Raw genomic sequence first — 11,946 nt, 5'->3', positions numbered from 1 at the left:
TTGTTCCGTAAATGCATTCCTGGATCTTAAGGGGCTTGAGGTTATAGTTTATTACATAAAAGTCACCTTCTGTTTTTATTAAATCAAAGCCGTTTGGAAACTTCCATTGAGCTCAAGGGGCTCAGAATTTAAGTTCGGGTGTTGCCTCACTCTGTAAGTTGGGAGGATATTTCAGATGCGCCCAGTGAGGGGTTGGAGGGTTTCTGGTGGCACTGAAATGCGGAAAGAAGATAGGAATGCTAATTGAAGCACACGTGACTGGTGTTAATGACAAGAATGAGCGGCCTGCATTAAGCTCTTCTGTCTGCAGGGGGCTGTGCTTAGCACTTAGAATAGATTATCTCACTTTAACCCCACCAAGGGGGTGCAAGGAGGCTCAGGGAGATGAAAACCCTTGTCCGAGGCATCCAGGCAGGGCTGGGCGAGCCAGGATTTGAACACATGTCTGCAGAGTCTGTGCTCTTGATCACCAGGCTGTACTGCCCCAGGGTGATGACCACAGTCAAGTGGAGCCTGTGAAGAAGTGACCTGTCCACACTCTTGGTGGCAGGCTGTGCAGGCACCAGGGACAGGAAATGCCTTCACTAGGTCCCTCACCCAGGGAGCTCACAGTCAACTGCAAGGTACAAGGCAGAGAGCTAAGTGCTGGGGCCGGGGCAAGCCCAGCAGGCCTCTAGGAGCCCAGAACCAAAACTAATTGCCATCAAGTCAGCTCCATTCATGGCGACCCCGTGTGTGTCAGAGTAGAACTGTACTCCATCGGGTTCTCAGTGGCTGATTTTTTGGAAATGGATCCCCAGGCCTTTCTTCCGAGGTGCTTTTGGGTGGACTCGAACCAGCAACCTTTCGGTTAGCAGCCAAGCACTGGACCATTTTCACCACCCAGGGACTCCTAGGATCCCAGAGAAGAGGCTTATTCTCAGCCTGGGAGTCCAAGAAGGCTTCCTGGAGGAGGCAGTATCTGGGCTGAGTCTTAAAGGTTGAGTATGAGTTAAGAAGGTGGATGAAGGAGAGAGGAAGGAGGGCACACCAGGCCGGTGGCGGGCTGGTGTCTCAGCCCCGAGCAGAGGGTGAGGAGGAGGAGAGGGGACTTGGGATCCAGCACTTTGCACAAACGTCTGCAGAGATACACTGGACCCAGATAACGTCATGTCTGGCTCTCAGCTGGGCTGTGAGCAGCTCAGGGTCAGAAGCCATGTCTTTTCGTCTTTGAACTGGGGTGAAGCATGGTGACACTGACATCCTCTGGGTATCTGTCCGTCCCCCCACCCCTCATCCCGCTGGGAATGGCGTCGGCAGTGCGCTCCCTGTTGGTGGGTCCACTATGGAGGGTGGTCCTGCTCCCCCACCCTGAGCCCCTCAGCTCTCCCTGGAAGAGGAAGGGGGTCCAGTCACAGGCTTGCCCTCTGGCCTCCACTCCGTCCCGACACACATCCCACTGTCCACTACCCAGGCAGGACAGCAGAGGGGTCAGGACGCAGGGCTCTGGAGCCCAGCCAGGTTGCCTGTGTCCAAACTCTGGATCAGCCATGAACTTCCTGCTAACTCACTGCTTTCTGTGCACCTCTGTTGCCTTATCTGTAAAATGGGCAGGGTAACAATAGTTTCTACCTCATAGGATGTTTGCGAGGATTCAAAGGGCCATCTCACGTAAAGTACTTGGAACAGGGCCCATTATGGGGTAAGTGCTATGTAAGTATTATTATTATTATTTCTCAGGATCCTACTGTTATCTTCCTCCTGAACATGGCCTTTGCCTGGGAAGGTAGGAGGAGGATCTGTGAGGTTCCGCCCACTTGTATCTCCAGCTTCGGTTCAAGGGCAGATTGGGGAGCTCATGGCAAGTATTTCACGTCTCCAGTGTGATCCTCATGTTGGGAGGGTCACATGAAATGACAATGACTCCCTTGCCCATTATAAAGAGTGCAAAACTGTAGTTATTCGTATTCCTTAAATCTCCAGAAACAGGAAGCTTGTGAAAAATATTATGAATATGTATATATGTAATTTATGTATACACATAGTTAACCGTTGTTTGTCAGACACTGTGCTATGCAAGACTCCATATAATCCTCCCAACGGCCCTGCGAAGATAACGCAGCTTTGCAGAAGAGAAAACTAAGGTTCAGAGAGGTGCAGCAACTTGCCCAAGGCCACACAGCTAGGAAGTCTGACTCCAGATCCTGGCATCCAAGGATCCCAGAGAAAAAGTTTCTTAGGATCCCCCTACTTCCCTGAAGGATTAGGAGTGCCCGATTCACTCCGTCCAAGCCCTCTAAACCTTAGCCTTGAAACGTGGCCTGGTCCTGTGCCATCTGCATGATCAGTGGTGGATGGACCATTGTGATCCATCGGGTTTCCATAGGATGCTTTTCAGGAATAGATGGGCAGGCCTTTCTTCCTAGTCCATCTTAGTCTAGAAGCTCCGTTGAAACCTGTTCTGCATCATAGCAACACAAAAGCCTACATTACCAGATGGGTGGTGGCTGCACAGGAGGTACCTTGACCAGCTATTGAACCCGGGTCTCCCACGTGAAAGGTGAGAAATCTACTACTGAACCATCGCTGTCCTCTGAGCAAGTCACGTAGTCTCTGCTTCTTCTCATTTTTGAAGTGGGTTTAAGGATTCCCGCCATTGCTGTCAACGGGGATGGATATATATGGGTGGATGAGTATGTACGCGTATGAGTTATCAGGGGTGGGCAGCGGGGGCGTGGCAGGCACGGGTGTGTAGATGTTCACGCACGAATGAGTCTGTTGACGTCTGCACATGGCACCTTCTCTGTGTCACGATGGCGTCCAGATGATGTGCCAAGGGGCTGGAGCCTCAGTCCGTTTCTGGTGTGATTGCCGTTGTAGGAGGGGACGTCTTTCGGTCGGATGGCGCCGGAACTCCCTGTACCACTTAGGACGTGGTGAAGATGCGGCAGGGACAGTGGTGGCTGTACATAAGGTGCATTGGTCAAGAATTGAACCTGGGTCTCCTGCTTGGAAGGCAGGAATTCTGCCACTGAACCAATAATACCATTTACGTTCATTGAGAACATATGCGCACAAAATAGCCATGCACGTTTTGCAAGAAGATGGTCAAATATAACAATACACATTGAACAGATTAAGCTGGTTCTGTGGGAACGGGTGTGGCGAGGGGCAGTGGGAGTAGGAAATGGGTTAAAAGGAAATGAACACAATAAAAAAATGAAAACAAGACAAGTGTGGGGGCTCCCAGAGGCTAGCGATGGAAATGAGGGGGGACCGAGGGATGTAATTATCTCAACTCTCTCTCCTCTTCTGAGCTCCAAAAAACCCCAAACAAACCTTCACCCCAAATCCCCGCCTGGGGTTCATGCCTGTTGCTGCCCAGCCCAATGACCTGATGAAGCCACACTGGGTAAGCTCAGAGCCAGACAAGCAGACTTGGCCCTGCCCAGGGCCTTCAGAGCCTGCCCTGAACCTCAGCCTTATCTGCCAGGCCGGAAATGAACTTGGATGAGCAAACAGCCAACAGAAGTAACAGTGTCAGCTCAGCTGGCTGAGGCCCAGTGCCTGCGAGGCCCGCCCAGTCCTTGCCAGGAACAGGATGGTCACCAGGCAGAAGATGCTACTGCAGACAGCTCGCCCTGCACACACCACCGCTGCAGACCCAGGGCTCAAGGTCACATCTGGTTCCTGCAGCCAGAAAAAACCAAAAAACCTCAGGCAGAAGTTACTTGCTTAATTTTTATTAAACAGACATGTATGTGGAGTCCCTGGGTGGCATAAATGGTTAAGCACTGGACTACTAGCCAAAAGATTGGTAGTTTGAACCCACTCAGAGGCACCTTGGAAGAAAGGCCTGGCGATCTGCTTCCGAAAGGTCACAGCCTTGAAAACCCTATGGTGAAGCTCTACTCTGCATACCTGGGGTCTCCATGAGTCAGAATTGACTCCACAGCAACAACATCAACACATTCCAGGCATTGTCTTAAGCACTGTTACAGATGAGGAAACTGAGGCACCAAGAAGGTCAGTAGTGTGCTCACGGTAATACCAAGAGCTCAGGTGAGCAAGGAAGTCCCGTGAGCCCTTCTGGACACAAGAGGACGCTCCACTCAGAGACAGGGCAGGTGCCAGGGTTCAAACTTGGGGCCTGCTGATTTGCCAAACCCTCTCTTTCCTTGTCCACTGCCTTGCCTCCTCAGAACATTCCAGAATCCTTCCAGGTGCCTCCTGAGAGCCCCCAGGAGACCAATCTGGCAGGGTTCAGGATGTGCATTTTACAGGTGGGGCAAGAGGAGATTCCAGACCCCCGAGAATTTCCCCCACGTCCGTTGGTTGGCATCTAGCTAAGAGCAGTAACAGCCTAAATGGAAACACATTGGCTCCCAACCAGGGTAGAGTGAGGGGAGCTTTATTCACCCATCCTCTATAGAGGAGTGGAGCCGGCCGCTCCTGGCCCCGCCTAGATGCTGGGACGCAACAGATCGTGGCAAGGACACACCTTTTCTCCTCTCCACCTCCCCACACCTGCAAGGTCGAATGACCAGTTCTGTTTTATGGAGGGACACCTGAGACTAGGGCAGGGGTGCTTGCATGAGGTCACACGCCTGGTTAGTGGCAGTGGAGGGATTTGAACCCACGGGTCCTGAGTCCTGATGAATCCAGGGACCCGCCTCCTCCCGCTGCCACTGCTGGCCGGGGCCCAAGTCCCTGTGGGGCTCAGGGACAGCGGGGGTCCAGGGGCACCTGGGCAGCAGATGTCAGCCTCTGCTCCCTCCCCAAGTCACTGCCTGGGCCCCTTCCCAAATGGCGCCTTAAGTCTTTGAAGGACTCGCTCCTGTTCTGTCCTTGACTCTGTCTGTCTCCCTCTGTCTCTCTCTCCCTCTACTTGTTTTTCTTTCAGCCTCTGGCTCGACTACTACCTAAAAGTAGATGGTTCAAACTCACCTGGCCTCACCGCGGAAGAAAGGCCTGACAATCTGCTGCCATAAAGATGACAGTCAAGAAAACACTCTGGAGCAGTTCTACTCTGTAACACGTGCGTCTAAATCGACTTGAGAGCAACGGATTTGTTTTTTTTTTATTTCTTGTCTCTCTCTCTCTCTCTGTCTCTGCCTCTCTCCCTCCCTCCCCCCACCCCACTGAGTCCTCCTTTCAGAGAAGCTCAGCCGCCCCCTTACAGGGGCTGAGCTTGCTCACCTGTGTGTCCCTGACTCACCCAAGCTGCCAGAAGCACACATTGGCTGTCCCTCCAGCACAAGCACAGCCTTCTAGAACCTTCTCCTTGGGCGGCAAGCCCCAAGGCTGAGTGCAGGGGCCTTATCAGGGTCCGTGGGCGGGGGTGGGGGGGTGGGGGCTGCATGCATCAGGGGAAGTTGGAGACTCTTCCCTCATCCTGCAAATCGCCCATTTGGCTTGGCTCCTCTCCCCTTTGCGGCCCCCATGGCCCAGCCAGACAGCCAGGGGGCGGCCTGGGGCCTCTACTCAGCTCTCTCTGCCTCTTAGAGACTTTGGGGAGCTGGGAGGCCCCTCGGAGGGCAACCCATTTTGTAGCTGGGGAAACTGAGGCCCAGAGAGAGGGAGTGACCCTCCCTAAGCCACAGGAAGAGGTACTTGACCTGGCTTGCGGATGGTGCATCTACAGAGCCTAGAACTGTCTGGCTCCTCACCACGTTCCATATCCCCATTGCACAGATTTGCAAATGCAAGCACAGAGAGATAAAGTTACTGGTCCAGACTCACACTGGCTTTGAACCGAGGACTCTCTGACCTCCAGACCCTGCTCAAGGTCACAGCCTCAGCCAGCAGCTGAGATGCACTGGGGCTCCTGGGCACCATGCTCACCTTGCAAATGTCCCTCCTGGGGCAGCATCCTCACCTCCCTGGGGCCCTGATGTCTTCACATTGCCCTACTTCCCGGCTTGCCCCATTCGCCAGATCCCCCACCCCACAGTGCCGAGAGAAGGGGCCTCTGGGTCCCTACAGATGACTCCGAGGAGACCCCTAGGGTTACCGTCCCTGGGCTCCTGGAGTCCGGGGAACCTCAAACCCCACAGCAGCAGCATATGTTCCTGCCGCCAGCCTGGCTGCCAGCTGCGGGACAGAATTAGCTGTGTCGGGAGGAGAGAATTTCCTCCTTGGTCCCACGCCCACACACTTGGGGCTCACGCTGAGTCACCGCCTTGGGGCCAGGAGGCTCTGGCTGCCTTTCAGATGGCCCCATTTCTTGGGGGTTTGGGGGGGGCCTGTTGGAGCTTGGGACCCTGCCAGGGTGGGCAATAGCAAGGAGCTTATCCCTTGAACCTGGTCAGCCAATTTGCTCAGCAACCAGGAGGCCCCAGGAAACCTCCAGCCTTTGCTGAGAGCAGAGAAGCAGAGAATCAACAATAAAACAAAACAAAACAAACCTAACCCGTTGCCTTCGAGTCGATTCCAACTCGTGACAACCCCATGTGTTACAGAGTAGAACCGATCCATAGGGTTTTCTTGGCTGTAATCTTTACAGAGGCAGATTACCAGGACTTTCTTCCTCAGAGCTGCTGGGTGGACTCAAACCACTAACCTTTAGGTTAGCAGCTGAGGGCGAACCGCTGGCACCACCCAGGGTCAGAGAGGCAAGGAGACCCCAAGATAGCTCCTCCACTGCCTGACATCCCCCGATTAGAGCTCTACGCCCTTGGACCTTGAAGGCTTTTCCTTCTTCCAGGCTGTTGTTTCCAGATCCACACCCCTCCCTACTTTGTGCCCTACAGTCCACCCTGTACGAATGACCTCAGTAGCTCCTCGCCCTCTGACCTCTAGTTGGGTTGATCAATGAAAGGCAGCAGCAGGGGCTGCAGGACGGGCAGAGCGAGGCTGGGTGTTTTCTCCTCCCAGCTTCCTCCCTGCAGGATCTCCACGGGTTGGTCACAGCTACCCTCTGCGGGCCCAGGTGGCCACTCCCTCCTGTGGCCCCTGCAGCCCAGGGGTGGGAAGATCTTCTTGCCATTGCTAGGCCTGGAGTGCTGCATGGCTGGCAACACAGTCCACCCCTTTGTAAGTTCCTCCCTTGATGAGGCTCTCGTCAATTACACGTGCCATTCATTTCCTGCTCAAAAGAAACCAGTTGCTGTCTCGTCAATTCCGACTCATGGCGACTCCACGTGGATCAGAGTAGAACTGTGGTCCATAGGGTTTTCAATGGCTGATTTTTGGGAAGTAGATTGCCAGGCCTTTCTTCCGAGGCGCCTACGTGTGGATTCGAACCTCCAAACCTTTTGGTTAACAGCCAAGCATGTTAACCCTTTGCACCACCCAGGGAGTCCTTCCTGCTGAGACCCTGACTGATACACCAGTCCCATGTCTATCGACCCATCCTATCCACTTGGTCTCCTAAACACTTCACAAATCCACCCATCATTTCTGCCCACCTGTATGACAGTGATAGGCTCCTAACCAGTCTCTCGTTTCAACTATGATTTCATTTTCCACCTAGTAGCCAGAGAGACCTTTTCAAAATGCAAAATGCATCATGCCCCTTCCTGCTTAAAACCCCTCAGTCACTGCTTATTGGTCTTAGAATCAAGAACAACTTGTTACCAAGGCCCCTAAGGCTCTACCGTTCTAGCCCCGCCTACCTTAGGATGGAGCTGATGCCCGACCCCAGCTCCAGCCCCAACGCTGACTCAGAGCAGGTTCTAGGGGTCTCAGGTAGAGTATGGACGCTCCCTTGCAAATCCAGCCCCATTTCTGGAGTCCCAGCTGCTCTTGCAGCCATCCCCCCACTCCAGCAGGCATTTCTAGCCACAAAACGCCCCCAGCAAGAGCACCTGGATGGACATCTCTCCTTCCAGGGCAGAAAGCCCCTCTGTCCACCAGCACTGGGCCAGTGCACAAACACGGCATCCTCCAGCCACCCAGCTTGCGCACAAAGCCATCACGCTGACGGCCTGTACATCTCCCCATAAACACTGTCCCAGCCCCTGGAGGTGGCTTGTAAACAATTTCCCCCCTTGCTTATATCCCACTGGACTGGGAGGCCTAGCACCCACATTCAGTTAATCCCTGAAGTCAGCCTTGAGTCCACTCATGCAGATAATCCCTGAGCTGTATACACAGTGCATCTGGAAGGCGGTGGGTATGGGGGGGTTTACGTGCGCTGCTCAGGATGTGGTCTGAGAAGGCAGCCAGTGGTGGCCAGCTTCTCCCCAAGCTGGAGCCAACCCATGGCACGGGCTCCATGTTCTGCTCACGGCATGGGCTCGGAGCCTAGAATCGGAGTGTCTCCTGGATGGCCTCTGAAGAGTTGTCGTCCAGCCTCTGCCTTCCAAATCCACGCCAGCACACCCCACCTTCAACCCTAGGGTCAGCCTGGGTCTGATACCACCCCAGAAGCACAGATTCTCTTCCCTGGCACCTTGAGATCCCAGGAGATGGCAGCCAATGGAATTCTCCCAACTGCCTCCAGAGGGAAGAGCAAGGAGGTGGGGAACCCAGGCTCGAATCCCTATGCTCTGCTCCTTCTGTTGCTGGGCCAGATGAATGAAGAGAACAGGCTTCCAGACCTCTTAAACTCACACCAGAGCCCCAGGCTGGGAATGGGAGGGACGGTGGGCCATCTTGGTAAGGAACTTTGGACCCTAGAATGTTGGGGTTAAGTGTTAATAATTATCACCATAATAACTACGTTTAATTGAACACCTACTATATGAGCCAAACATAGTAACTAACTGTCCATCGCTTTGTAAGTCCTCCCTTGCTGAAGCTCATGTCAGTTACCCCGTTTGGGTGTGTCACTCGTTTCCTCCTTGAAAAAAACAGTTGCCATTGAGTCAACTAACCGTAACTACTAACCTAAAGGTAGCTGGTTGGAACCCACCCTGTGGTACTGCAGAAGAAAGGCCTGGTGATCTCCTTCCATTAAGATCACAGCCAAGAAAACCCTATGGGGCAGTTCCACTCTGTAACACATGGGGTCCCCGTGAGTCGGAATTGACAAAAAGGCAACGGGCTTGGTTGTTTTTTCCCACCTTGTGAGTCAGGACGTTGAGAAGCTCTTCCCGTACATCATCGCATTAAGTCCTCGTACAAACCCCGTGGGTGTAGTCGGTATTATGGCCTTTTTAGAGTTGAGAAAGTTGAGGCCCAGTGAGTTTGAGTCTTGCCCAAGGTCAAGTGGCTAATGAGGGACAGGGGGAGGATTGGAACCCGGATTAAGAACCTAGTGCTCTTTCTTTCAGACATTGCAGGCTCTACTTCACAAACATCCTTAGATAAATCCCTGGCCCTGTGGGGCCTCAGTTTCCCCAAAACAAAGATGTTGGACTTCGTAATCCCAAACGCTGCCTTCTAGATTTTAAAAATGCCATAGTTGAATGGGCCAAGTGTCTATTTTTAATCTCGTACAGGGGGCCAGTAAAAAGAGAGCACTGCTCAGCTCCATGCTGTGTGACCCTGCATAAGCCGCTGTGCCTCTCTGAACGATGCTTGAGTCAGCCACAAAACGGCAACAATGAAACCTTCCTTTTAGGAAATCAGGAGGTCAGGATGAAGTGATCTCTGGGTCAGAAGTTCAAGGTTAATTTACAAGGCTCTCATCACCGTGACCAAGACTGAGGCCCTTGCTGTCTACAACAAGGTCACCTCAGACTTGTTCCCTGCCCAAGCCACAGGGGACAGTGCTGCACAGTGGCTAAGAGTCCACACTTAGGAGTCAACCAGACCAGGTTCCAATCCCAACTCCTCCCCTTTCTAGTCCAGGGATCAGGAATGAATCACCTCTCTTATCTGAGCCTCGGTGGCTGCAAAACGGGGTTAATACGATTACCTTTTTGGAGTCCCCGAGTTGTGTGAACAGTTATCACTCTAAGCTGCTAACCAAAAGGTTGGAGGTTCAAGTCCACTCAGAGGCACCTCGGAAGAAAGGCCTGATGATCTACTTGTGAAAAATAAACACAGTTCTCTTCTGGCACACATGGGGTCGCCATGAGTCAGAGTTGACATGACGGCAATCGGTTGGTTAGGGTTATCATGAGCATGCCATGAATCAGTGATGTGAACATGGTGCCTGGCGCACAATAGATGCTCAGCAAATGTATGTGCAGAAAAATCAGACCATGACGTATCTTCGAGGACCAGCAGCAAAAACTACCCCTTGTCCCACGGTGGGGAGAAAGCAAGGCCACTTCCAGTTTGCTGAGTCTGGGCCAGATGAAGCCAGCAGAGCTCAGAGATGAGCCAGGATAGTGTCCGGAAGCCGTGGTCCCTCTCAGCTTTGGCTCAGAGCAGACATCACCCTGGGGCCGGATGAGGAAGCCATGCCATCTGCCATCCCCACCTTCAGCTCAGCTGGATCTCCCTTTCCAGCATCCCACATCCTCTGGGACAGACTCTGTGGAGCATGTTTTCACAGTTTATTAAAGTCCCAAGAGCCCTCGTGGTGTAGTGGTTAATGGAAAGGTCAGCAGTTTGAACCCACCTGCCACTCTGCTGGAGAAGGATGTGGCAGTCTGCTTCCATAAAGATTTACCGCCTTGGGGCACTTCTACTCTGTCCTGCAGAGTCGCTATGAATCAGAATCGACTCGATGGCAGTGGGTTTGTTTTTTTATTAAAGTCCCTCAGTGGGAACCGTTACCATCCCATCTCTGTTGGGCAGGGCGTGTTACCATCCCATCTCTGTTGGGCAGGGTGTGTTACTGTCCTGTCTCTGTTGGGCAGGGTGTGTTACCGTACCATCTCTGGCTTCATTTCTGCCTCTGGGGCATGAAGATCACACAGCATAAGGTGAAGACGAAAGAAAATCATATATGTGATGCAGTTAGCAAAATGACCAGCCCTTCGAAGGGTCTCAAAATATACCGAAAAAAAAAAAAGAAAACAGCGGCCATCGAGTCAACTTCGACCCTCAGCGACCCCACATGTGTCAGCATAAAACTGCGCTCCACAGAGTTTTCAATGGCTGATTTTTTGGAAGTCATTCTCCAGGGCTTTCTTCCAAAATGCCTTTGGGTGTGTTCAAAAACCATCAACCTTTCAGTTAGCAGCTTAGCCTGTTAACAATTTGCACCACCCAGGGAATTCTGAGATTCAGAAAAGTTTAGTGATTTTTCCTAAAGTTACTCGCTCAGCAGGTGAGCAAGTAGGAAGAAGCAGGACCCCAGCCTGGGCTCGCTGGGATCATGTTACATATATCACTGAATAGTAGGTTTTCATTCCAGCTCCATCACTGCCTGGCTGTGTGACCTTGTACAAGTTACTTCATCTCTCTGAGACTCAGGCTCCTCGTCTGTAAAATGGGGATAATAGAAGCATCTATCTCAAAGCTCTGTGAAACAAGTCTTGGAAAGTTCTTGGTGTTCTGCCTGTCACAAGGGCGATTATTTTGTTAATATTCCAGGATTGAAAAAAAAAAAAAAAAAAACCTGTTGCCATAGATTCTGACTCATAGTGACCCTATAGGACAGAGTAGAACTGCCCCGTAGAGTTTCCAAGGCTGTAATTTTTTTTTTTAGGTGAAAGTTTACAGCTCAAGTTAATTTCTCATACAAATAATTGTGCACATATTGTTATGGGAGACTAGTTGCTCTCGCTATACTCCTCCTTTCCACCCTGGATTTCCCGTGTCCATTCAAGCAGCTCCTGACCCTCTCTGCCTTCTCATCCCACCTCGGGACAAAAGCCACCCATTTAGTCTCATGTATCTACTTGAGCTAAGAAGCACACTCTTCACGAGTATTATTTTATGTTTTATAGTCCAATCTAATCTTTGAAGAGTTGGCTTCCGGAATGGTTTTAGTTCTGGGTTAACAGAGAGTCCGGGGGCCATGTCTTCAAGGGCTCCTCCAGTCTCAGTCAGACCATTAAGTCTGGTCTTTTTACGTGAACTTGAGTCCTGCACCACACTTCTCTCCTGCTCCGTCAGGGACTCTCTGTTGTGTTCCCTGTCAGGGCGGCCAAGGTGGTAATCTTTACAGAAGCAGGCTGCCAC

The 11,946-nt window shown here is 52.1% G+C and overlaps 1 protein-coding gene across 1 annotated transcript in view; it reads right to left on the bottom strand.

Moving 5' to 3' along the window:
* Positions 1 to 5,817, bottom strand: part of CMKLR1 (chemerin chemokine-like receptor 1) — a 7,808-nt gene extending 1,991 nt beyond the window's left edge. Inside the window, exons 1-4 of the mRNA XM_023733657.1 lie at positions 5,722 to 5,817; positions 3,571 to 3,669; positions 1,241 to 1,369; positions 358 to 551 (exon numbers count right to left, since the gene is read on the bottom strand). Coding sequence (XP_023589425.1) covers positions 358 to 551; positions 1,241 to 1,369; positions 3,571 to 3,669; positions 5,722 to 5,817 — 518 coding nt within the window. The remainder of the gene's footprint in view (positions 1 to 357; positions 552 to 1,240; positions 1,370 to 3,570; positions 3,670 to 5,721) is intronic.
* Positions 5,818 to 11,946: the final 6,129 nt, after the last annotated feature.

This window comes from Trichechus manatus, unplaced genomic scaffold (assembly GCF_000243295.1).
Source record: "Trichechus manatus latirostris isolate Lorelei unplaced genomic scaffold, TriManLat1.0 scaffold00061, whole genome shotgun sequence".
Lineage (NCBI taxonomy): Eukaryota > Metazoa > Chordata > Mammalia > Sirenia > Trichechidae > Trichechus > Trichechus manatus.
This window is presented reverse-complemented; position numbering and strand designations above follow the sequence as displayed.